The sequence below is a fragment of the Chaetomium tenue genome (genome assembly GCF_020726465.1).
Source record: "Chaetomium tenue strain MPI-SDFR-AT-0079 chromosome Unknown F5144scaffold_3, whole genome shotgun sequence".
Classification (NCBI taxonomy): domain Eukaryota; kingdom Fungi; phylum Ascomycota; class Sordariomycetes; order Sordariales; family Chaetomiaceae; genus Chaetomium; species Chaetomium tenue.
In genome coordinates, this window is record NW_027117331.1 from 2,433,971 (window position 1) to 2,456,715 (window position 22,745).

A 22,745-nucleotide genomic window follows, 5' to 3' on the forward strand; every position below is an offset into this window, starting at 1 on the left:
CTCAGAACAGCGTTCTTTTAAGAGGAGTATTTTGATGGGACTCCAGAAAGGTGCGGCGTGCAGAGCACGAAGAACGGCGCATACGCCCTCCTGTCCTCCTCGGCGATACCTGCTCTCAGTTTAGCGCACCACCATGGTTTCCCTTGACGTCAACACTTGGCACCGTGCTGTCCAAGAGCCCCATGCATGGCAGTTGCTCCAGGTGTTGCTCGAGAGTCACACTGCAGTGCAGCAACGGGTGGATGCATGCATCGACATTCTGTGTCCCTTGTGGCCGTTTGAAGTGACGGCTGCCGGCTACTTTTGCGCAACAGGAGGGGAGTGGGGAAACCTCCTTCGGCATGGCTCTCACCATGAAAGCCGACACGGCCGACACGCCCGCCTCTCCCTCCATTATGAAAGTCTCAGCTTCTTGACTCCGATCTTTGTAGGGACGGCATCGATTTTCGTTTCGAGGAATTTGCCAGCCCGCGCCTCCTGGAGCCAAGCGACTTCGATGGGGGCTACGTGGTGACGCACGAAATCGACCAACCCTTTTGCCTGCGGGGCATCTTCCCTCAGCCCGATGCTAGAAACCCGGGGTATCCCGAGCGCCGCGCTCAGCCGGTCCTCACAAGCTTTGGAAAACCCAACCAGCCTGACGGCCTTGTCCGCCGGCTGGGATTGAGCAGCAAGAGCTACCATCTGGGGGAAGTGAGAGTGGAATGTCGATGGTTGGCCAGAACGAGCCACGAAGACCACGGCATAGGGCCTGGTGTCGATCTGGGGCTCCTCCCCACCGAGACCCGAGGGTGCGGTTTCCGATGTTAGGTTGCGTTTGTCCTGGGTAGACATGGCCTGCAGCTCGCGGGAGATTTGGGAGAGCCCTACATCGACATAGGCGGACAGTTCTGGTGTGGGGGGCAAATCGGAAACCTGTGATGTTCCCTCAGGGTTCTCTAGACTACCTGCTTTCTTGGCCCGTTTTCGTTTCCCCTTGGATGGGGGGATGAAAGATTTACGGTGAACGCCGAGGGGGGCCAGTAGTCTACAAGGGTGCATTGTCAGAATGGCCGTTTCAATATCAGAGAGTAGAGGTGCATTAGAACGGGACTCACTGGCATAGAAGCTCTAGGATGGCATCTTGGTCCTCCTGGTTTATTCGAGGCCTTGCATGCGAGTCAGCAGGCAGTCACATGAAGAGCTAAGGTTTGCTCACCATTCGACGGCCGAGTAAGGCGTATCGAGGGTGTGCACGATCCTCTTCCGATCCATCGCAACGCCGTCACCACTTTTGAGCTAGTCGAGCTATTTTGCCCCGAGGTCGAATTTCCAACCAATTGTGGTTGCGATGACGACTTTGAAGAGTTGCTAGCTGCAAAGTGATGATGCATTCTCACGTTCTGCAAAAAAAAAGCGACAGGGGGAGAAAGGCGGCCGTGTGTGGGAACCGGGACTGGGACCCACAGAATTTAGCTGCTCAAGACGAATCGAGATCTTTGTCTGGGATTCTAAGCATACACCGGTGTCAAGATAGTATCGCTTTCGAGAATTTGTCTTCAGTTGACGAGCCAACAACATGTTGGTTACCGCGTACATACAAGGATGAAAACATCGTTCATGGTATACGATATTTGTGGTTGACCCAGAGCTTCCGCTAATTCTGCCTAGAGCAAACGGGCCTCGGGAACGAGAGTGTCTACCCGGGCTGCTGGGATATGCGCGGATCGGGCCATTCTATCCAATGCTGTGGTGCTCAATGACTAAATTCTGTGCGCCTGCCTACCTATGCATGTAGGTAGATACATCCATCCAGAAGTACTTCGACCTCAGTAAAGTTTCCTCCTAGTTGCTGTGCTCTACCATATCTATCTATCTCCACTTCTCAAACACGGTCATCGCCGAAGAACAATTATCGGGCCTAGACTTGTTTGTTTTTTTTCTCTCCTGGTTTGTTATCCAATCAATCAGGTTTTCACATTGTGCAAAGAGAGAAGCGTAAAATATCGGCCGGTGCCCGATTTGTGTTACTGACATTGTCTCGTCGGTGAAGCTGGCCCAGCACAAGCAGGTTTATATGGTCACCCCACCCCCACCATCACGTCATTGGATGGTTTGGTAGCTCCCGTCTGCTCCACGCCCCGCAGCCGCGCAGCCCCTCTTCGTTTCTTTCTCGCCGTTGCGGGACCCCAAGCTCCCGAGGAACCTTACCTACCTACCTACCTCCAAGCCTCCACCCAAAGGCAGGTTTCCTCAAATCCGGACCTTAAGAACATCTTTTGTTTTCTGCCCCAACACAGGCATTGGGTTATTTGTTTCCTTTACGAATTTGGCTACCAACTGTGCACTGTTGGCTACCGGTATGTGTTGATTCCGGGGTTTCCATCTCTTTTTTCGCGGCTCTCCATTCCCCGCGTCTGCCTGTTCCAGACCTCCCCTCTCTGAACCCAGAAGCCGCTGCAAACCACCGAGAGCTTGGTTGTCACCTTGTCTCTCCCGGTCACTTATGCACATCGACCGTGCTCCCAACCGAGCTCACCCGCACCCCACTCCCCACACCACATACATACATCCATACAACCATACAACCCCCCAGCATCGAGGACAGGGGGCTTGATCATCATCAGAAGAAGAGAACATCAGCAAACATCAGAAGAGCTTCAGCGAGCCTGTCGTACTGCTTCCATTTGCCGGCAAACAGTTGCTTGCTCTCTCTTTGTCTTCCTTTGGCAACTTGTTTTCTAGTCAAGCTGCCTTTCTTAATTGCAGCTTTTCTTCGTCCACTGCCCGGAGATCTCTAAAACCGGGGCCCCAAACTTTTGGGTGGCTTTGGTTGCCGTGTCTGCCTCTTCCCCCCCAGCACAACCTGTTTAATCCAAAAGCAACCACCCCCACCTTCCCGGGCCTGCACCTATCACAAAACACCACCACATGCTCACAACTGCACGATCTAGAAGCTGCCACCAAGCTTCCCGAGCGGAGCTCACCCGTCTGCGGAGCTGAAGCCGCCTTCCCCAGATTCATCTCTTGCGCCAGCCCGATGGCTCAAGCTCCGACAGCCGACCCGTCGAGTGATCGTGCTGTCTCTTCCGAGCCTTGCTCGACTCGCCCCAATCCCTTTGACGACGATAACGAGCTCTCCTCCAGGAAGCGACGTCGCACATCCCTAGCAAGCGACTCTCGAAGCCGATCGGTCGAGACCCTTCGCTCTTCCCCTAGCCCACCCGTTGCGGGCACTTCGGCCATCGATTTGAGAAGCGATTCTGCCATGAAGATTGATTCGGACCTCGCCATACCCGCCACCCCCGAGCGGCGACAACCTGTCGCTGAACCTACCTCTGCCTCCGAGCCACGATCCAGCCGCGTCACAATAAACGTACGGACACCGTTACAGTTACAGACCCTTGAGGCGATTCCTTCGTCCCCCCCATCACCCTCGCCCATGCACAGGCGTTGTACCCCGCCGTCCGCCGCATCTCAAACCCATGCCGCCAACACAACCGCGGATGAGGTAGACTCCGCCATGCCGGCCAACGGTACGGCATCCGATGTTGCGATATCGTCGAGCTCGGATAGCGGGAGTCCGCCAGTTGAAATCATCTCTATGGTCGTGGAAGATGACGCCGATTTCGATGACGATGACTCTATCACAATGTTGGACGACTCTGGCCGGTTACTTGAATACGACCCGTCCGCGTCGTTCCCATTTCACGACAGCGCAGAATCCTATATGGAAACCGTGATTCGGTTGTTGCAATTCTTGCCAACCCGTAAGAGCATCCCCCACCCCCAAAACCTATCCCATTGACCAATCCTGGGTAACTCTGACACGCAACACCCTAGACGAGCAAGTACCTCGCGCATTCATCGAGTGGATAGATAAGTATCTCATCTATGTCAAGACTGCGCCTCTCCACGCCGTTGAAGATTCCACCTTCATGCATCGAGATATGTGGCAAGCTGTGCCCCAGCTGGTTCTCCACATGGTGTCTCGGAAGTGAGTTCGATGTATGGATGCACATATTCGTAACAAAGCTGACCTTGATCACAGGGCCTACCCCCGGGCTAAAGATATAAGGCACGAGATTTTTGGGTTTTTCAGGTCCTTTGCACAGTTGGCAGCCTTCTTCGTCGAGATGGACCTCCGAGCCTTGCGAAGTCAAACCATGACCGACGAGGCACGCGTCCAAGCGCTCGCTTCACCACCTTACATCCACGCACTTGGAGCCCTCACGCGCCGGGAAGAGGTGTCAATACACAGCTCACAACTCCCGCGCAACGGGGACGATGATTGGAGCTACGTCGCTGAGATGATGATGATCGTGGACGCATTCCAAAACTTTCCGGCAGTCCAAGGAGGGTCCCTCTTCCTTATTCGGCAGCTAGCCACGCCCGAGCTCGAGCTGGCGTCCCAGTTCCCTCGGCCGATCACCGATCACCTCGGTAATCTATGCCTGGTAGCGGGGAACATCATGAAGTACACGTTCCGCAGGGCACAATACTCCTCCGGTCAGCAAGTCGGCGAACCTGCGAAGCGCGCCATTGCTCGCATGTATACTTTCTTCACGACCATGGCCGAGATGCTTTCGGACATGATCGACAAGAACCTCAACCAGCTCTCGTCCGAGGGCGCGGCAAACCTTATCGAGGGACTGACAGAGATATACCAGACCTGTCTAGCCACGGGCGGTATCGTCCCTTCGGCCGTCATCGACCGTCATCTTCAGGATCGCCCGGCCGTTGCTCCACATTTTGTGCCGGAGGCAGTTTCATACCATTGGAAGTTCACGCACTTTGTCAAACTCATCAGGTCCGGCCAAATGCAGTTACGCGTTATGGCGGTGAGTACCATGTGCAGCGATCTGGTGGCTTTGTACCGCAAAAACGCCGATCCGCTTGGAGAGGAGGCCACTCTTTCTCTGTTGCGCTACGTTGCGGACTTCCTTCTGAGTACGGGGTTGGTGAACTACATCTTGGGCCCGACGTGTCATCCGGAAATCACCCTTGAGAGTAGCAATGTCATCGGCTTTCTGGTCGTCTCGACCACATATTCGCGAGCGCACACCGACGCCTTGTGGCAGACGGTCACATCGACACAAGACCCACGGGTATCGGACGCTCTTATCCGAATGATCGGTCGCATCGCCAACCTGTTCCCGCAGGAATCGCTGATGTATTTCCTGGATAAGTTAAATACGGTTCCCGTCGAGGTCTTTGGTTCAACCATGCGAGAGTTTTGCGACCAGGTCCTCAAACAGATTCTCACTCGCTTCCCAGAGAGCCTGCTCACCGATTCTGCCCCGTTTAATTTGTTCATCCGCCTCATCCGCCAGTCCTCGGGGTTAGGGCCACAGTCACCGGTTGCGTATCCTGACCTTCAGCAGTTCGCGATACAGAAGTTTGACAGCGTTCTGAGCCACGGCCCTGGCCCGGAGGGCCGCTGGAAGATCTACCGCGACTGCTTGAGTGACATCGCGCAGCGGTCCCCATCCACGATAGGGAGCCTTTGGGTTCTTAAGATGGCTATCCGGTTTTATCATGCCCGGGACTTGCACGAGTTGGCTTCCGAGAACGACCTGACGAAGCTCCTGATCGAAGAGCTCGCTGCTACGATCCCCGTGGCGAAAGCGGCTGGCTTCCCTGCCGTCATTAGTGGGGCCCAGAACGTTCCTCGAAAGGAACTTCTAACGTCACTGATATACCAGGAATCCACGACAATCACGCAAGAACTCGGGCCGAAACTGTGGGGTCTCCTCGTTGGTTCAGGAGCGGCGTGCCAGGAGGATCGGGATGTTGCGTGGCAAATCCTGACTATTGCGATGAAGCGAGGCCCAGGTCGGAACACTTTCGCGTCGGTCTGCTTTGCCGAGTATCTCCTAGCCCTGGACCCCGAGCTTTTCTGTCAGGGTGCTCTTGACTTTGTCCGCGAGGGCGTGATGCCGCTCGTAAACGACCCCGCTAGCATTGTTCTCGACGACGAGGAGAACTCTAAAAACGCCGGAATCGAAATGCTGTGGCGGATTGCTCTTACTGCCCCGACGGGAACAGTCGAGAAACGGGCTATCCACACCCTGGTCAGCGATGTTTACCTCGAGAGTCGGTCCATCCAGTCGTTCCCACCTCACAGGGCCCGGAAAGTACATCTCGCCCTTACTGACCGGTGCCTCGGGCAACTTTCGTCGGCAGCTGCGAGGCTAAAGGCATTTGCCGATGGTACCACTAGCGGGGACGACGACTCCATGGTTCTAATTGCCACGGACCGACAAATCCAAGAGCAAGAACTGTTGTTTGTCCGCTCCCTGGCGGTCTTGAGAGAGTTCCACCAGGCCCACCAGGCCAAGCCGCAGTTTTCCACGCCGGACATGAGAGCGCTCATCCCCAAGTCGCCGAAAGAAATGGAGGGCGAGTCTGCAGGACTCAAGTATCAGTCGTTTGATGGTGACAAACAGACCACGGTTATGCCTCTCGACATCGGCAAGGGTAACACAGCTGCAGCGTTGCTTGCGAGGCTGCGGGAGGCTACTGGCTTCGAGTGCTACCGGATTTATTACCGAGGGAGGCCGTTTCTTCCCCAGGAAAGTGATATCTGCAAGTCCCTCGACGATCTACAAATTCACGACGGCCTTATTCTGGTCAAGAGAGAGCTCGAGGCTCCTACTTCACCAAGGGTTCCCCAAGGTGCATCTTCAGTCGAGGTTGAGATCTTGAACCACTTCGATGAATTATGGGAATACCTATCGATGGATGAAAAGCTCGCTCGTGAGGTAAGAACCCCGGTAATTCCCCTGGTTCTCAAACGGTAACACTAACCATTCGGTAGATATACGGGTTTTTGGCCAAGCTCCCTGTCGATAAAAACTTACTCGAGGCAATTAGCAACCCCTCCGTTTCCTACCTCCATACATTTCCTCTCGCGCAGCCATTTAAGTCGCTCTATGCCGTTCATGCTCTTCAAGAGTATCTCGGCTCCCGGCGGCCAAGATCCGCGGTTGTAGGGGAGTCGAGTCAAACCGACGATGACAGTCCACGTATGGCATCTTTGGCCCGAGCCATGGCCCTCGTCGTCCCAGCAATCTCGGACCCTCAGGTTGTGGCCCAATGTCCGACCCGGGAACTGCAAATCGAACTTGGTTCTGCTCTCGTAGCATTGCTTGTTTCCCTTCTCAAAGGTACTTATTGCGTTTGGTTCTCGCTTTTATGACTCTTATTTTACTGACCTGCTATGGGGCGCTCAGGTTCCGAACTTCCGGCATCCACGGCTCAGTCTCTTGACGCTCCCCTCTTGGATCGTCTTCTTGCGATTCTCTCAGTGGCTACTTCCTCCAGTCCTCAAAAGGGCGCCATCAAACACATAGCCCTGTGTCTCCAGAGCATTCTGGAGAGTTGTTGCGTGAGCGACGGCTTTCTGTCGACGTTCGCCGCCCACCCAGACGTCCCCCATGTCCTTGAAGACCTCCTCCTCAACGATTTGCGGGCCACTGTCCGGCGAACAACGGCGGTCCTCATCCGAGAAAAAACTGGCGCAATTGCAGAGAATGAGAGGTAATAATGGCCGTGTGGTTTCCCCTGTTTAGCATGAACTAACGTGTGGTGTCAGCTATTCGGGAAAACGGCCAACGGCAGTTACAAAACTCAGAGAGTTCTTCTGGCCTCTCATCTCGCGCCTGGTCAGGCCAGCGATCACGGACACTGGCAACTCGGAGGAGATTCTTGAACTATGTTCCGATATGCTCAGCACCCTAGAAGAAACGCAGGTCGGAATGCTAGATCTCAGACAACTGTCAAATGACTGGTTCGACCTGCTTGTCAACTACACTACGTTCGAGGTACGTTCGGTGTCCCCCGGCGAGCACATCGTTGCATTCTCTCTAACTGTGTGTATCAAGGATCTCACCAAGCCCAACAATGTTGACTATGTTGCGGCCGGCTTGGTTCGGCTCCTGCATGACATTGTGTGCAGTCGCAGCGGGCGAGCCGGCCGCGACATACTTCCAGCGAGGTTAGTATTTTTCACCCTCTGTCTTGCAGCAAACGGTGCGGATATACTGATGTTTCCCTAGGGGTACCGCTCAAAAACTCTTCTGGAAGCACCTGTTCCAGCACCGCGAGGAGGTGACGAGAGAAGTCGGTCGTAGTCGGCCCATTGGTTGCCCCCAGACCCGGGGCCGGCTAATGGAAATTATCTTCAGGCTAGTCAAAGATGACCCTACGCAATACATGTGGCTCGTCGACGACATGCAGGACTTGGTTCCGGTTTCCCCGACCCAAGATGGTGGTGAGTTACGCCGCCCAGAAATTATCTCGGACACAACTGACCTTCCAGACGTTTATTCCTATGAGCTCCCTCAGCAGTTTGAGAGAGCCAAAACAATCAGAGCGTCGTGTGGTTATCCTGGCGTCCGCAACCTGTCCAACACTTGCTACTTCAACTCGCTGATAACCCAGCTGTTCATGAATGTGGACTTCCGCGAGTTCATGCTTGGGGCCACCGTCCAAGACCGCGCATACGACCAGCAGTTACTTTTTCAGACACAAAAGTTATTCGCGTTTCTGCAGGATAGCGTCCGGCCTTTCATCAATCCCGAGGAGTGTGTTGGTAGCATCAAGACATACGAAGACGCTCAGATCGACGTCCTCGTCCAGATGGATGTTGATGAGTTCTACAATTTGCTATTTGACCGGTGGGAGGGCCAGTTTTTGACGGCTGACGAGAAGAACCGCTTTCGTTCCTTCTACGGGGGCCAGCTTGTCCAACAAGTCCGCTCCCAGGAATGCGAACACGTTTCTGAACGGCTCGAGCCTTTCTCGGCAATCCAGTGCGATATCAAAGGGAAAAGCACATTGCAAGAAAGCTTGCAGGCCTACGTCGACGGCGAAATCATGGAAGGCGGTATGTGCCGTGATTAACGTGACGGAGGGTAGCTTGTGTCGATACTAACAGAGCACAGATAACAAATACAAATGCTCTACCTGCGATCGCCATGTCGACGCTGTCAAGAGGTCCGTGGAAACATTGCCTCACTTTATACACTCGTTACTAACCGTCCGAAACAGAGCCTGCCTGAAGGATATCCCAGACAATCTCATCTGTCATCTAAAGCGCTTTGACTTTAACCTGCGGACCATGCAGCGGAGCAAGATTAACGATTACTTCGCATTCCCCGACAGGATCGACATGCGGCCGTACACCATCGACCACCTGAGCAATCCTGGCGAAGACGAAGACATCTTCGAGCTTGTTGGCGTCCTTGTCCATACCGGAACGGCGGAATCGGGCCATTATTATTCATACATCCGGGAGCGCCCAACAGACACCGACGCCCAAACTTGGGTCGAATTCAACGACGAGACGGTCACCCCGTGGGATCCCGCCTCGATGGAAAACTCATGCTTCGGGGGCCCAGATTTCCAGCCCCAGTTCCAGTCAAGCAATGCGGTCTTTGAAAAGCAGTATAGCGCCTACATGCTGTTCTACCAGAGATCGTCGGCTCGGACCAAGAACCAGGTGGTGCCGCAGCAGCCCCAAGAGCGCTCGATTCCTCTTGCCGTGAAGATGCCCAAGGACATCCAACAGTTCATCAAGGAGGAGAACGCCTGGCTGCTCCGGAGGCATTGTCTGTTTGACCCGTCCCAGATCCAGTTTGTGTGCTTGATCCTCTCGAGTGTGCGGAACCTGCATTTGGATGGGTGCTCCCCGGACCATGCCCTGGAGACGCAGGCAATTTCCATGGCTCTTAGCCACCTGGATCAAGTTGCGTCACGGACGAAGGATGTCCCCGACTTTTACACGCTTCTGGGCAGCATCCAGACCATGTGTGAGAGCTGCTGTCGCTGCAGCATCGCAGTGCACGACTACTTCAGCAGGTGCGCCTTTCCTCTCCGCATGTTGATGCAGAGGAACGCGGACGAGGATGTTCGCCAGGCGACGGTCAACTTCATGCTTCACGTTCTCCGGTCGATCAAGGCACATGCCCCGATACAATACGGTCTTCCGCCCCTAGAAATGGATGACGAGGGGGATTCGGATGAGTTCGACCCGCGGGAATCGGTCATAGCGGGGGTGATCGAATACCTCGAGCACCTGTGGCAGAACTTCCAATCGAACATGCGTTCGTGGCATGAAGTTTTTGATTTTATGCTGTCCTTCGTCAAGATGGGCCGTCACGAACTGGCAGCTTTCTTGGGGCACCACCACTTCTTCAAGTGGCTGATATGGATCGTTTGGGCAGATCCACACGCCGAGCTGCATCTCCCACAGCAGTTCGTTAAAATGGTTTCTATGGTTGCTAGGAGACCGCCCAACCGACCACCGTCCTACGAAACGATCATCGCCCTCCTAGACTTTTTGCTGTCAAATATCCGGTTTTCGTACACGGCCGATGGCAGCCCCACGGGTGCAGCAGACGCTCGAGAGCGGGTGAGGTTCAGGACGGATCCGGACCAGCCATTCGACCTCACGATAGAAGAAGGCGAGATTCTCCATCACCCGGGCTTTAAAGAGCCCCAGGTCAATGCCTTTGCCGACAGGCTTATTTCGATTGCCCAGAACCCAGCAGCAACCCACTCAATCATCACAACCCTGATTAAAGAGAGCGACGAGATGGAAAGTGGCATCTTTCGCACGTTCCTCCACCGGATATCTGGGCGGGTAAGCCAGGTCGCCGTCACGCCGTATCTACGTGTGGCCGGAGCGGCGTTTTGTCGTGCCGCAAGTGACGCAGGCTTGGTCAATAATTTGGTCAAGCACACGTCACATCAGTGCATGTCGTTGCAGAACGCCGAGGGCAAGGCGTTCCTGGACTTCATGCGGGAGACGTTTGACGGACCACGAGAGAGGACGGGGGAGACGGCGCACCAAATCGTCATGGCTGGCCTCGACAATGTGCCTGACTGGGCACCCGGCTTGCTCGCCTACTTCGATATGTCGGTCGTTGATGGAACTGAGACTTTCCTGCACGAGAAGATATTCCGGTACCGCACTTTCCGGCCCCCGGGCAGCGAGGACACGGGGGAGGCGCGGGAATTGACCGAGAAGATGCGGCTAACGGCCAGGGCCCTGGGGGTAAGGTGTCTGTACTATCTTCGGGATAATTACGTGGTCCGCAACACGGAGGTGACGGAGCGCGCAGTTGGGGGCTTGCAGCGCGTGATCAAGCAGTGCGGCAGATACTTTAATCTGAAGGAGCCAGCGGAGGATAACGAGGCCCCGGGCTTCGTGCAGCTCAACCATGGTAAGCGGTCACTTTATACTCACCTTCTCGCACACGGCAGGGTTGACTGACACATGGAATAGATGTCTTTGATGCACTGAACGGGCTCATGGTGGTGGACGATTTAGAGGAGGATGGCTCGGGTATGTATTATAGCGACGAGTCAAGCGTCGCATCAAGCAACACGGCCGGCTGATACCGGGTCTCTGCAGACTGGGCAAATTCATCCGTGGGCTCCGGGCAGCTCGACGGATTTGAAGACGCCGTCACGGACGAACTGCGGGGTGTGGAGGAGTAGAGAAGGAGACGGCAGGGCATCATGACACAACGAGATTACGACCACGGCCATGACGAATGGCCCGGGCGGATGCTCCTCCACCAAACGGGGGGGGAAGGGGGGGGGGGCAATTTTACGGGATGCATTTGGTGCGACGATAATAGCACGAAAACGAAACGGAAGGTGTCATTTGCCTATGGATCAGCGGCGGCGTCAAAGCGGAAAATCAAGGGCATCGAGCATTCACAATCTGCATTTCCCAAAACTACCAGCACGGACGGCGCGGGACTTTGGGACGGATAGAGGAACGGGTTGGTTGGGGACAGGTCTGGTCTGGTCGGGGTCGGGCGGGTCACTGTATTGTTTTTCATTAGATTGCACATTGCACTTGTTTGGGAGGGGGAGTCTCCATAGAGGACCGGCTTCTATGCATGACAGGCGTGGCTGGGTGGGACATTGGGTTTTTATTGCTGGTGTTTTGGGGATTTTTCTGCTTCAGTTTCCAGCTTGTGACTCTGGGCTGGATGTCTTTTCTCGAAGGAGTCGGGTAACTAGAGAGAGGGTCTCAACAACATTATGGGTCAACCAGAACATTGCTCTTTTTCAGCTGGGACTTTTGACGAGGCTTGACTATTTTTGACACCGGCGGGAATAAGGTATTGTGATTGGGAGCGAAGTACGAGTAGTTACAGGGTAATGCCAGACCAAACTTTCATGAGGCTCCGGCTGCTCTAGTGCAAGACGCCCGAGACAAGTCACCACGAGGCCGGGTGTGGCTTCCGGGGAGGGCTTGTCTCTGTCGATTGTCGATGAGTTAACTGCTCCGAAAGATCAGAAGCTGCATCCACACATCACATCTCAGATCAGAATGACCAATCACGTCTCGAGAAGAGGCGTTGGGACTTGCATTCTCAAAATAGCAGAGAACCTTGTCCCCCCCAGTTTATTAGACGCCCGGATGGGATTGGCTGGCTGGGGAGTTCCGAGAGAGGGCCTGGGAAGCTTAAACCTGCTTGGTCGAATCACGCTAAAAGGTCCCGAATTGGCCTGTGCTCCGCTACCCCGCATGAGATGAGAGGTCAAGACTGAGTGGGTGGGTCCCCTGAAATAGTTCTGGCCTGGCCAGAGGCATGGGGTTAGCCGCCGAGGCTGCTTCCTTCGCTTCCTTTTTTCTTCAATTGTTCTTTGATTTGTTAGGTGAGAGGTGGTGTGTTTTTGGCGGGGTGGAAGCATGGTCTTGTGTTTCTACGTTTCTGTCTGTATTTTCGGGCTGATTGTCGGGTGATGATGTTGGGCTATGGCCGAAGTATACAATTGTTTTGTTTGCAAGCGCAGAAAGGTTCTTAAATAAACTTCTTAATGGAAGCATTGGCATCTTGAACCAAACACGCATTTGTTGTTGGTCTTGGGCCTTTGATGAAAGCGCATCTTCAGCTTACCCCAACACATGGCCCATGCGGGGCGGGGCCGGTCGGCTGGCCGCCCACCCAGAGGCCTCGCTTTGCCGACCTCATCCCTGCCAGCTGCAACGCTATTGCAGTGGCTTCTTTCCTTCCCGAGACCTCATCACAAATCACACGACGTGCATGACGCCCTCGTTGTCAAGGGAGAGACATGGCCAACGGCACCGCGTGCTCACCGCACCACCACGCGGGATTACTGTTGTGATGAGATGCTATTTATTATTTTGCACCGACCCGTCATGGCGGGAAACTGCTGGTGCTACGACCTGAAACGAGGGCAGAGTTAGGTTGCCTGATGCTGGGAAAGTCGTTGCTTGTTTCATCTTTTCTTTGCACCTGCTCTGACTATCTCATCGCGTCTGGTTGTTAGCCGCCCATTCTTTTTTTATCGGCCCCAATCCCAGTCCCGTCCCCGTCCCCGTCCCTGTCGTCACCATACCCCTTTCATTCCGGGTGCCCGTTGTTTTGTTCTTTGTTTGGAAACATTGTTTGCGTTTCCCGATCGGGTCTTGAAACAGGGCCTCGCATGCGAGATGCCAGATGCGCAGGAACCTTCTTTTATAATCTGCATGTCCGTCTTGTTTTGCATCTCGAAGGATTCCGTTTGAGGTTTGAAGAAGACGGTCAGCCACCGCCACCATCACCAGTTAACTGGGTCAGCCTTACCGCAGACCATACCTTGGCTTGGCTACTTAGAGCACCGGCCAGCCCTTCTCTCTGGGCCTACCACTCCTTCTCTTTCTGAGCCGGACACTCAACAACAAAGTCGGCATCATGTCGTTCTCTCCGTGCATCAGGGGTCGCATCTCCTCGCCCCTCGAAGCTGGCCCTTCCATCGCCGATGGCCATCACCTGCCCGCCCACGTCAACGAGGCACTCGAGTATGCCTCCAAACGCCTAGGAAGGAAAGCGGCCCACATCACCCTCTTGGTTGTCCGCCGGGACTACCAAATACCCACATCACCCATCTCTTCTCCAACATTTACCCCTAGCCCGCGTCTAGTGTCGGCCGGAAGCACGCCGTCCAGGTCCACCTTTCCCACCTCGAGGATCGAAGCCCTCAAGCAGCTCGTCCGGCCGAACAACTCGGGGGAAGCGCAAATAAGGGAGAGGATAGTCCACGTTCACTTGGACCAACTGCGCAATGGAACTGCTTCGCCGGCTTTCAGTGAGGCGTCAGCCTTTTCGGCGACCACAGCCTCCTCAGCGTCGACTTCCGACTCCACCTTCAGCCGTAGGATACGATGGCCGGGTAGCCCGACGGCATACGGGAGTGTCCCCGTGACACCGGCCACCCCTTTCACCGTCATGTCGTCATTATCGGGGGCAGAAGGGAACGGTGCCGGCTCCCGGTTGGGAACTCAGAACTCGACACAATTCGGCTTGAAGCTTGTTTATGCCCATCCCTTAAGCCCGCGAGAGGAGAAGGGTCTCACTCAAGCACTCGAGAAGGCGGCGAAGAAGTTCAAATTAGAGTATGTGCCTTGAGGTGCTGCGGGGTCCGACACAACACTAACACACCTTGACAGTCCCACCTGGCTTCCCCAAGCGGTCTCCCCTTCCGCCCTCGGCCTGCCAGCCGACCTAATTTTGAAGTCAACCGTCCAAAACAAGACGCTCTTTACATCGGAACGCCTCACACTCTTGTCACTCGACCATCTATACACCTTCCGCACAGCTTTGCAAGCCTACGCCCGCACAAGGGCCAATGCCCGGCTCGAGGATGCCGTCGACGAGTTGCGCCGTCTGTTCCTCGCCAACGGGCGTCGTGCACTGCGCAAGAGTACTCTGCTGGGTGCCTACCGATGGCTCGATCCCCTCAATGATGCTGCCTTGGCCGACGTCTGTCGCATGTACGAGCGGGCGTATGGGGGCATTGAAAGAGAGAGCGGCGTGGAGAACGATGTCGACCCCGCACAGGGCTGGCCGTTGCCTGAAAGGAAACGGATCTCGGTCGTTACGGAACAACCGATGGCAAAAGGGCCGAGAATGTCGGTACGACGCAGCCAGCACACCGAGACCACCCCGCCACCGCAACACCACGAGCCGGAAATCCAAACTCAAATCGCTGATCTAGCCAACGCCCTCGACAAGGAGATTCTCCTCTCCGGCGACCTTCTCCCAGAAGACCAATCCGAACTCGACGAGATCGAAGCTTGGTACCGCGAGATCCAACAACAACAGAACGACCTGCCCACATCAACGACGATCGAAATCCACCCGCTACGCTCCCACCCCGCCGAAGATGCTCCAGCAGTAGTTGAGATCCTCCCCCCTCCCTCGTCACCGCCCCCACCACCACCGACATCCGCAACCTACCGGAACAGGCCCTGGCATCAGCCAGAGGAACCCACCCTTTCCGAGATGCTCCGCACAACCCCCAAACTCCGGCCGGCGCCCCCTGGACGATCCCTCGCCTTAAAGCTGCAAACAACATTTGATAAGCCCACCCGAGGCGGCGGCGGCGGCAAGGTCCAGCTTTTAAAGCCAACCGCCACAAAACCGCAAGTCCAAACAACAACAGAACGGCCCATGGAGCCGGTGCAAGAAGAGAACGAAGACGAAGAGGAGGAGGAACTCACGGCGCGCCCCCACAGCGCCATCAAGTCGTTCGCCAACGCGCGCTGGACAGTCGGAAACGGCGGTGCCAATGGCGGCGTATCGATCGATGAGCTGATGCTGCGTGGTGGCGTGGCCGATGGTGGTGGTGGTGGTGGTGGTGGTGGTGGCGAGAGTGATGGTCACCTGCAGGTGCAGCCACAAGGGGACGATAGGGTCGGGCCAATGACGCCGAACGGGTACGATGATATCTCGCCCATCACGAGGGGCGAGTGGGGGTTTCTAATGTTTGGGAAGGGCAAGACGGCGGGGATTGGGACGTGTTAGTTTTTGGGTTCATCTGGATGGATTTGGGGGTCCTAGTTTGTGACCGTTTCAGCGTATATCTATCTTATTGAGCATATATTTCCCGGGCCTCACCCAAGAAAAGAGAGGAGGGGATGCGTCACACGCAATATCAATACAGCATTTGAGAGAGGAGAGTGCCGTTTGGGACTGTGTGATTTCAGGCTCCCACCAAATCCATCAGTTTGGGAGCCGCTGAATGGCTCAAAAACGCAACGAAATTTATATCTACAAAATCGTGTTTTTTATTGTATGTACATGTGTTTGTATTTAACCCTCTCGAGACCCCTCCTCGCCCGGCCCCTAGCCATAAGCCATTATTAACCTAACCCTCACATAACTCACCCAACTTCGTACATTCACGGAGCGGCATTCAACAGCGTTTTTGAAAGAACTGAGCGTAGCAACGTTTAATAACATCTTCGAGCGATGCAAATGCGATAGACTTACCTCCGTTTGGTTGGGTTGATGGGTCTGACTTAAGAAAGAGGCGCGGGGGCCAATGTTAGAGTGATTCAAGCGAAGCTTCGATGAATTTGCGTTTCGGACATATGGACTGTGCATGTAGAGGAAATGAAGAAGGGAAGCTTCAAGTTGATTTACTGGCCTTTTCCCCTAAAAGTCCAGAGAACGGGTTGGATGTCACAACTAATCGCATGGTTTTCACTTGGAAAACCGGTGGAAGCAGACGGTGTTAATCCTTGAGACTATAAAAGAGTAGCTAATTGTTGCGTCATGGTATAGAAGAAAGTAGTTATACAGGTTAACGAGAAATCAGAAACGTAACCTAGTTTAGGCTAGTTGTAGTATTGCAAGTAATACATTATATACCATAGCGGTGGAGCGCGGACGGCGGGAGCCACGTAACCTCCAAGGGGTCATGCCCTTGGAGGATCCGAGCGCCCCCTGGACCCTCCGTCTGGTACCTGGCCAGCCGCATCGCATAGGTCAAGATCTGCTTCCATATGCGGACATAGTTGTCCGTGGTCTTCTTGGAGACCACGAACAACTCCCGCCGCTCCTGCCCCTCGTTATTGATCCGTTGGCAAACGGCGATCCGGCTGGCCGTGCTGCTTTCGGTATCAAGATGGTCGGCCGCCTTGGCCACCACACTCTTGAGGGCACCCATAATACGGTCCAACGGTTCCCGCACATCCGGGCTGCTCTTGGGGTCGAGCAGGAGCCATGTCAGCTCCAGGGGTTCATACCCCTGGAGGTGCTTATCGAACCTCATCTTGGCCAGGAATTCGTTGGTTTCGATATCGTTTGGCACCCGCGCCTGGATCATTCGGGAGGCCTCATCGGCCTCGTCTACCTTAGTTAACAGCATGCTGGCGACGGATAGGTCGCCTTGGGGGGGTGGCAGGGCGGGAGCGGTGGCGCTAAGCTTGAAGTACCGGTTTTGCTGTCCGACCGTCACCTTCTGTACCGCGGCGGGCTTGATGTATCGATCGGCCTCGCTGAGCAGGCCAGGGTGGTTCGTGTGGAGGTGTTCCCGCCCCCGCTTCTCAACCTGGGTCGTCTCGGTGCCGATCTCCGCGAGTGGTTCGATGCCGTCCTTGAATCGTGTGAAAACGGAATGGACCCAGTTATTGTAGGTAGTACTGTCATCCAGCCTAGCTGGCCTTGGTGGCTAGATGGATGCTTGTTAGATGGCTGGTAGGCTGGTAGCTAGGTGGATGGTGGCTTCGCTTCACACTTACTGGGGCTCATGAGGCTTCAGCCGTGTTAGAGTACCCGATCGGTATTTCAGATATTTAAGACAACCTGAATTGGTCAATCTAGGTTATTAAAATGCCAACTCGGGGTCCAGAGCTTACCTGGGTACTGAATTTCGCAAGCAACATCGTGCCAGTGTACGAAGTTCTTGACTGGAGAGTTATCCTCGTCCTTGCACCGTTCCGTTGGGAATTCGGTATGTTAACTACCAAAAGTCCAGTGGCCCTCGCCGTTGTAGGCCCACACATGCCCATCGTTTGCTCTGCCAACGCCCCTTGCTCCCTGTGACTGCCATCCGCTCACGGCAAAGAGGCATTTGCAGAGCAGCATTTGTCTCCCTGAGACTGCCCGCAAAAACATCATGGTGCCGGTGTGGCACTCGGGGCAAGGAATATCGGTCGTTTGGGTGTTCATGGTTGCGGTTTTTGATGAGAGTGTTGATGAAGTTGATGAAGAAGGTGAGGAAAGATGAAACTGCTGGACAGAGAGAACCTTTTATTGGTTTAGGTAGTTGCCACCTTGTGTGCTTAGCCCAACCACCTGACTTTTTTGTGACTTCCCGGTGACGCACCCGTGGCTGCCACATGGGACGAGCAGCCATGACGATACAACGATCCTCACTGCGCCGGGCGACCGCCCCCTTTTTTTGGGTGGGCAGGAGGGCAGCTATCTATCTGACAGTACATGACTGGAAGTCATGTAATGTGATTATAGTTGATTCCCAGGTTAATGTCCTCAAATGGCTTCAAGATGATCAAGATCGTTATCACGTGTTGTACATGCTCTTGCACCGTCCTGTTGAAAATGATGACGAAAATGATGACGTCGTCCGATATACGCTTGGCAAAAGTCACGGAAGCGGTACAGACGACGGTCCATGAATCACTGAGCGTATGCCGGGGAGTTCTTGAAGCCCATCAGTGCGGCGTTGCTGACCTCAAGGCCGCGAGGGCTAACAAGAACCATGCGGTTACGATGCTTCTGCCACACCGGGAGCTGATAGAAAAAGACCGATACGTCCAGGACAGTAAAGTGTCTAGCGTCGACGAGACCGTTTATGATCCCGTCTTGGCTAGGTACCTACCTAGGTATGTCAACTTATCACTTGGGTACCTTTGACTTCCGAAGTGTTCTCCTTCTGTCTAGTTCTCCAACAGGTTATGCATACGTCAACTTGTTTTCCCTCCAAATCTCTTGCTCCGCCCCTCTTATCACCCACAACAAACTAGTGCATCCAAGTGTCCATTCTGTTACTTGTTGCCACCCCGACCCTCGTCATCAAAGGAAAATCACCATGGCTTTAACTAACCCTTCAAAGAGGCAAACCCAGAAGGAATTTCAACATCAGTTCCCACAACCCATCCAACGAGTTCCCCTTGGACTGCACCTGTTGAGAAGGTCCTGTGCCTGTTTCCCGAGCTCGCTCTGCCGTTCAATCTGGTCCGTAAAATAGCGAGCTCTCGAGTAATCCTCGTCCTCCAAGGCCCATCGCGCCAACAGTAGCTGGGCCTTGGGTATCACCGCTATGTCCGGGCACTCGCTTGTTTTCGCCGGCTCGCAGGTCTCTTCGCCTTCAAGAGCCTCGACCAAACACATTTCAAGGTATGCCGTGGCCTCGTGGCGATTCTGCGCCTCTTCGTATAGATTTCCCAACTGGAATAGCAGCTCCACCTTCGTCTGCCTCGCGGCCAAACCGTCTCCGTCTTTAGAAACGCTACACGCCGCAAGAGCCCGCTTCAGGAGCTTGATCGCCTCCTCAAAACGAGACATACCCGCAAGGCCGGTAGCCGCTGCCTGCAATAGATCCGCGTCGCCGGGCCGGATTGCGGTGGCCCGGAGATAGTAATGCAACGACAAGGCCGGCTTCTTGAGTGCCTCGTATGCCTTGCCGAGCCCGAAGAGGGCTCGGTAGTCATGGCGCGCATGGTTGATGGCCTGCCGGTATGATTCGACGGCGGCGTGGAGGTTCTGCGCTTTCAGGTACTCGTGGCCGAGTAATGCCCAAGCAGCAGAGTAAGTACGGTCGAGGGATAAGGCTCGTCTGAAGGCTGCGATGGCAGCCTCGGGTTGCGACGAGAGAGAGTAGTAGTTGCCGATGACGAGGCTTGTTTCAGGTCGGTACCGGTCGCCAGACGAGGCAAGTTGGGCTAAGAAGGCGAGCCTATCGTGGGCACCCAGGCTGTACAGAACATTGGAGTAGCTATCGAAAAAATCAAGGTATCGCGGGTCCAGGGAGAGGACTTTTGAAAACAGCAAGTTCGCCTCATATAGATCTGTGCTTCCGGTTAATACCTGGACTACTACCTCGGTTGTTTGCCAATAGTCGTACTCCACTAAAGAGAGGGAGAAACACAAGGACTAGTAGTACCTTTCATTTGGTAGAAGGCGAGGGCGCGCATGCTTTCGAGGAACAGGCTGCGGGGGAATATATTTTGCAACTGAGCGATTTCAGATACAAGAGTCGGGTTGGCTTGACGCAGCTCTAGACGGCAGTGCAGCGAGAATATGAAGGCCATGATTCCCGGCTTCAAATGGGACTGCACCGAGTTGAGCTGCATGTGCCGTTTAATTAACTGTTCCTGTTTTCGACAACATCGTGGGCGAAGCGATAGCAAGAGACTCGGAGGGATGGCAGCTTACATGCTGTGTGCTACGGACAAGGCTGCTGAGTTCTTGCCAGGCGCCCCAATTCCATGGGTTAAGGGAAACACTTCTCAGCAACCATGTTATTGCGAGGTCCTCGTTTCTATCTTTGGCCAGAACCAGCCCGTATCTGCCGCGAGTATCAATCACTGGTTGGTATTGGAGAGATTGGGCCCATTGGGGAGGAATTCAACAGAAAGCGCCTCACAGGTATTCAAGCCAGCCTCGGCTAGAGTCATATTCGATCGGCACTTCGTCTATCTGATCCAAGGACGCTTGCAAGATGGGACGGATGTCTGGCAGCTGCTGATTCACGGTCGCCTCGTTATCCGCAGGCCCGAGTATCTGGGCTCTCTGCTCCGTTTTTTGCTTTTCGCCCGCCATCAAGAGTGCGTAGAGGGCAAGAAAGAGAGACTTTTGGCTGATTTTTCCGTACACGGTGACGTCTTGCCGAGGTAGGAAGACAGCAGCACATCGTTGAAACTCACGGCAGTCGAACAGCGACTTGGCTAGAATATACTTAGGAAACTCGATTTGCTCCAAGTGCAGCTGCGCGGGGTTTGTCGGCGGGCTAAAAACGCACCCAACAGACAGCACATCGTCCCCCACGCCGTATTCTGGCAGCGCGCTGAGGAGTGCCGCCATCCTGTTTGGCATTCAAGGTTAGGTACCTAGGTAATTAATCAACATGGACGGCCGCAACGTTGCACCTCACCATTTGGAAGACTGGTATAAACATCGCTCGGAGCACCCCACCACTGCTTGCTGGAGAGAAAGTCGGAGCTCGAGACCTTCGGCCTCCGAAAGAGTCATGGTGAGGCTGAGGAAGATTGTGATGGATTGGCGAGGGACGATGAACCGGATATCACGGTCGTGATGGCGGTCGTTCACGGTGCCATACGGTCCACCACCAATCACCAACGTCGAAACCAAAGTCGCGCCAAAAGTGTTGGACTGAGTGGGCAAAATACCTTGCCTGGATTGGGTAAAATACCCGATATAAATGTTTGATTCAATAAACTTCTCTACATCGCAAAATCATATTGTCCCATATTAAAGTGATTGGTATGGCTGACCACAATACGTCTCAATCTTTTACAGACGGTACCGGGCGGTGGATTACTCGCGAACACTCAGCACGTATATCAAAACTACCCACCCACCTATGGTATCCGTAAACCCCCCGAATTCCCCTACCACCCATACCTTCCCGCGGCGTCCTTCTGGCTGCTCTTCGCCCTCGCGAAGCTCTCCTCCAGCGCCTCCTGGTTGCTCTGCGCCATGTTGACCACCTGCCGCAGGCTGTGCTTGCCCGGCGCGATCGACCGCACCGGGTTGTACGCCGGCTGCGCGGCGCCCGACGTCCGCAGCGCCTCGTTGTGCGCGTACTCGCGCTCCATGTCGAAGGATATCACCTTGGCGTTGGCGGGGAGCGAGGGGGCGTTGGAGGAGTCCGAGCGCCCGAAGAGCTCGCGCCGTGCTGCGCGCGAGAGCCCGTCGGTTAGGGAGGTTAGGGTTTGGTGTTGGTGTTGGTGTTGTTGTTGTTGTTGTTGTTGCGTGGCAGGTTCTTGGGGCTGGTAGGTTGGGTAGGCCGAGGTGACGTCGCTTTCTTCGTCGGGGAGGGTCGATTCTGAGGCGGAGGGGAAGAGCGGTTGGTAGGTGCCTGTTGTGGCGAAGGTGGTGGGGTTTGCCGTTGGCGTAGTCTCGTCATCGTCCATGGAGAAGAGGGAGACTTTCTTCTTGGGTGGAGGCGCTGTACTTGACTCTGTGGGGGGTGCCGTCGTCGATGGCTGGTTTTGGGGGGCTGCTGCGCCTGAAAATGCGCTAGCTCCTTGAGGTATCGGGTCCTTCTTCTTGCTCTTCGCCGGCGCCTTTTTCCTGGCCACCGAAAGGGGCTTGAACATCAGCGGTTTGCCTACTAGCTTCACTTCCTCCTCTGGTTTTTGTCCTTCGGGTATCGTGGGGCCGGCGCGGGACTTGGAACCAGGCGCAAGGTCGCCGTCGACATCTGTTGACCCATCTTCACCGCCCCCCCTAGCAAATGCCGGCTCGGCGCCAGTGCGGAGATGTACACCAGGAGCGGGCGCAGTACCAGATTTCCTCCCCAATGCTGCCGGCCCCGTTGACGTTGTTGCTGCTGCCCTTTTAGGCGGTGGCAAGAATGAACCAAGACCGCTAAACCGGCTAGTGCCAGCAGTCTTTACACGCTTCGCCGGCGGTTGTTCATTCTCGGCGCTGGCGTCAGGGGCTGCACCCGCGGTCGAGAGATTGACGACAATCTTGCCGGGGCCGGACGAGCGATCGAGGAGCTTCTGAAACGGTTTCTTCGTTGCTGCAGCGGCGGGATTTGGCTTAGGCTGCGGTACGGTTTCGGTGTCGGATTCCGAGTCAGAGTAGTCGACTAAGCCCATGATTGCGACTCTACAGTGGCCAGTCCAGGAGATGTTGTGTTGAATTGATCGATGGCGGAAGAAAGTCTCGTCTTCGCGATTCGACGTCAGAGCGCCTTGAAGTTGAGCGCCAAGCAGCAAGGGTCCAAGTAGCGGCGTC

General features: G+C 54.9%; 5 protein-coding genes across 5 annotated transcripts; 2 read left to right on the top strand and 3 right to left on the bottom strand.

Moving 5' to 3' along the window:
* Positions 1-68: 68 nt before the first annotated feature.
* Positions 69-1,562, bottom strand: F5144DRAFT_183949 (uncharacterized protein). Its single transcript, XM_066782752.1, has 3 exons — positions 1,199-1,562; positions 1,098-1,148; positions 69-1,027 (listed from the first exon to the last, which is right to left on the bottom strand). The coding sequence occupies exons 1-3, from the start codon at positions 1,252-1,254 to the stop codon at positions 394-396; spliced, it is 741 nt and encodes a 246-aa protein (XP_066644836.1). The 5' UTR covers positions 1,255-1,562; the 3' UTR covers positions 69-393.
* Positions 1,563-3,247: 1,685 nt separating this feature from the next.
* F5144DRAFT_601288 (uncharacterized protein) lies at positions 3,248-11,487 on the top strand (the record flags this gene model as incomplete). The annotated part of the gene is made up of 13 exons (XM_066791136.1): positions 3,248-3,749; positions 3,823-3,976; positions 4,031-6,743; positions 6,800-7,148; positions 7,215-7,521; positions 7,577-7,805; positions 7,866-7,978; positions 8,040-8,254; positions 8,303-8,869; positions 8,928-8,979; positions 9,034-11,210; positions 11,273-11,332; positions 11,402-11,487. The coding sequence occupies 13 exons, from the start codon at positions 3,248-3,250 to the stop codon at positions 11,485-11,487; spliced, it is 7,524 nt and encodes a 2,507-aa protein (XP_066644837.1).
* Positions 11,488-13,611: 2,124 nt separating this feature from the next.
* F5144DRAFT_183998 (uncharacterized protein) lies at positions 13,612-15,860 on the top strand. Its single transcript, XM_066782754.1, has 2 exons — positions 13,612-14,404; positions 14,459-15,860. The coding sequence occupies exons 1-2, from the start codon at positions 13,704-13,706 to the stop codon at positions 15,813-15,815; spliced, it is 2,058 nt and encodes a 685-aa protein (XP_066644838.1). The 5' UTR covers positions 13,612-13,703; the 3' UTR covers positions 15,816-15,860.
* A 796-nt stretch (positions 15,861-16,656) lies between these two features.
* Positions 16,657-17,989, bottom strand: F5144DRAFT_628583 (uncharacterized protein; the record flags this gene model as incomplete). Its single annotated transcript, XM_066792343.1, has 3 exons — positions 17,654-17,989; positions 17,537-17,600; positions 16,657-17,453 (listed from the first exon to the last, which is right to left on the bottom strand). Exons 2-3 carry the CDS (start codon positions 17,544-17,546, stop codon positions 16,657-16,659), a joined length of 807 nt encoding a protein of 268 aa, XP_066644839.1. The 5' UTR covers positions 17,547-17,600; positions 17,654-17,989.
* A 907-nt stretch (positions 17,990-18,896) lies between these two features.
* F5144DRAFT_487315 (mitotic checkpoint regulator, MAD2B-interacting-domain-containing protein) lies at positions 18,897-22,606 on the bottom strand (the record flags this gene model as incomplete). Its single annotated transcript, XM_066785603.1, has 5 exons — positions 18,897-19,825; positions 19,921-20,104; positions 20,193-20,325; positions 20,611-20,841; positions 21,402-22,606. 5 exons carry the CDS (start codon positions 22,604-22,606, stop codon positions 18,897-18,899), a joined length of 2,682 nt encoding a protein of 893 aa, XP_066644840.1.
* Between the last annotated feature and the right edge of the window lie 139 nt (positions 22,607-22,745).

Coding starts and splice junctions, on each gene's coding strand:
- F5144DRAFT_183949 (XM_066782752.1), bottom strand. CDS start 1,254: ATGGATCGGAAGAGGATCGTGCACACCCTCGATACGCCTTACTCGGCC. Junction 1,149..1,198: donor CCTTACTCGGCCGTCGAATG/GTGAGCAAACCT, acceptor CTCGCATGCAAG/GCCTCGAATAAACCAGGAGG. Junction 1,028..1,097: donor ATCCTAGAGCTTCTATGCCA/GTGAGTCCCGTT, acceptor GCACCCTTGTAG/ACTACTGGCCCCCCTCGGCG.
- F5144DRAFT_183998 (XM_066782754.1), top strand. CDS start 13,704: ATGTCGTTCTCTCCGTGCATCAGGGGTCGCATCTCCTCGCCCCTCGAA. Junction 14,405..14,458: donor GCGAAGAAGTTCAAATTAGA/GTATGTGCCTTG, acceptor ACACCTTGACAG/TCCCACCTGGCTTCCCCAAG.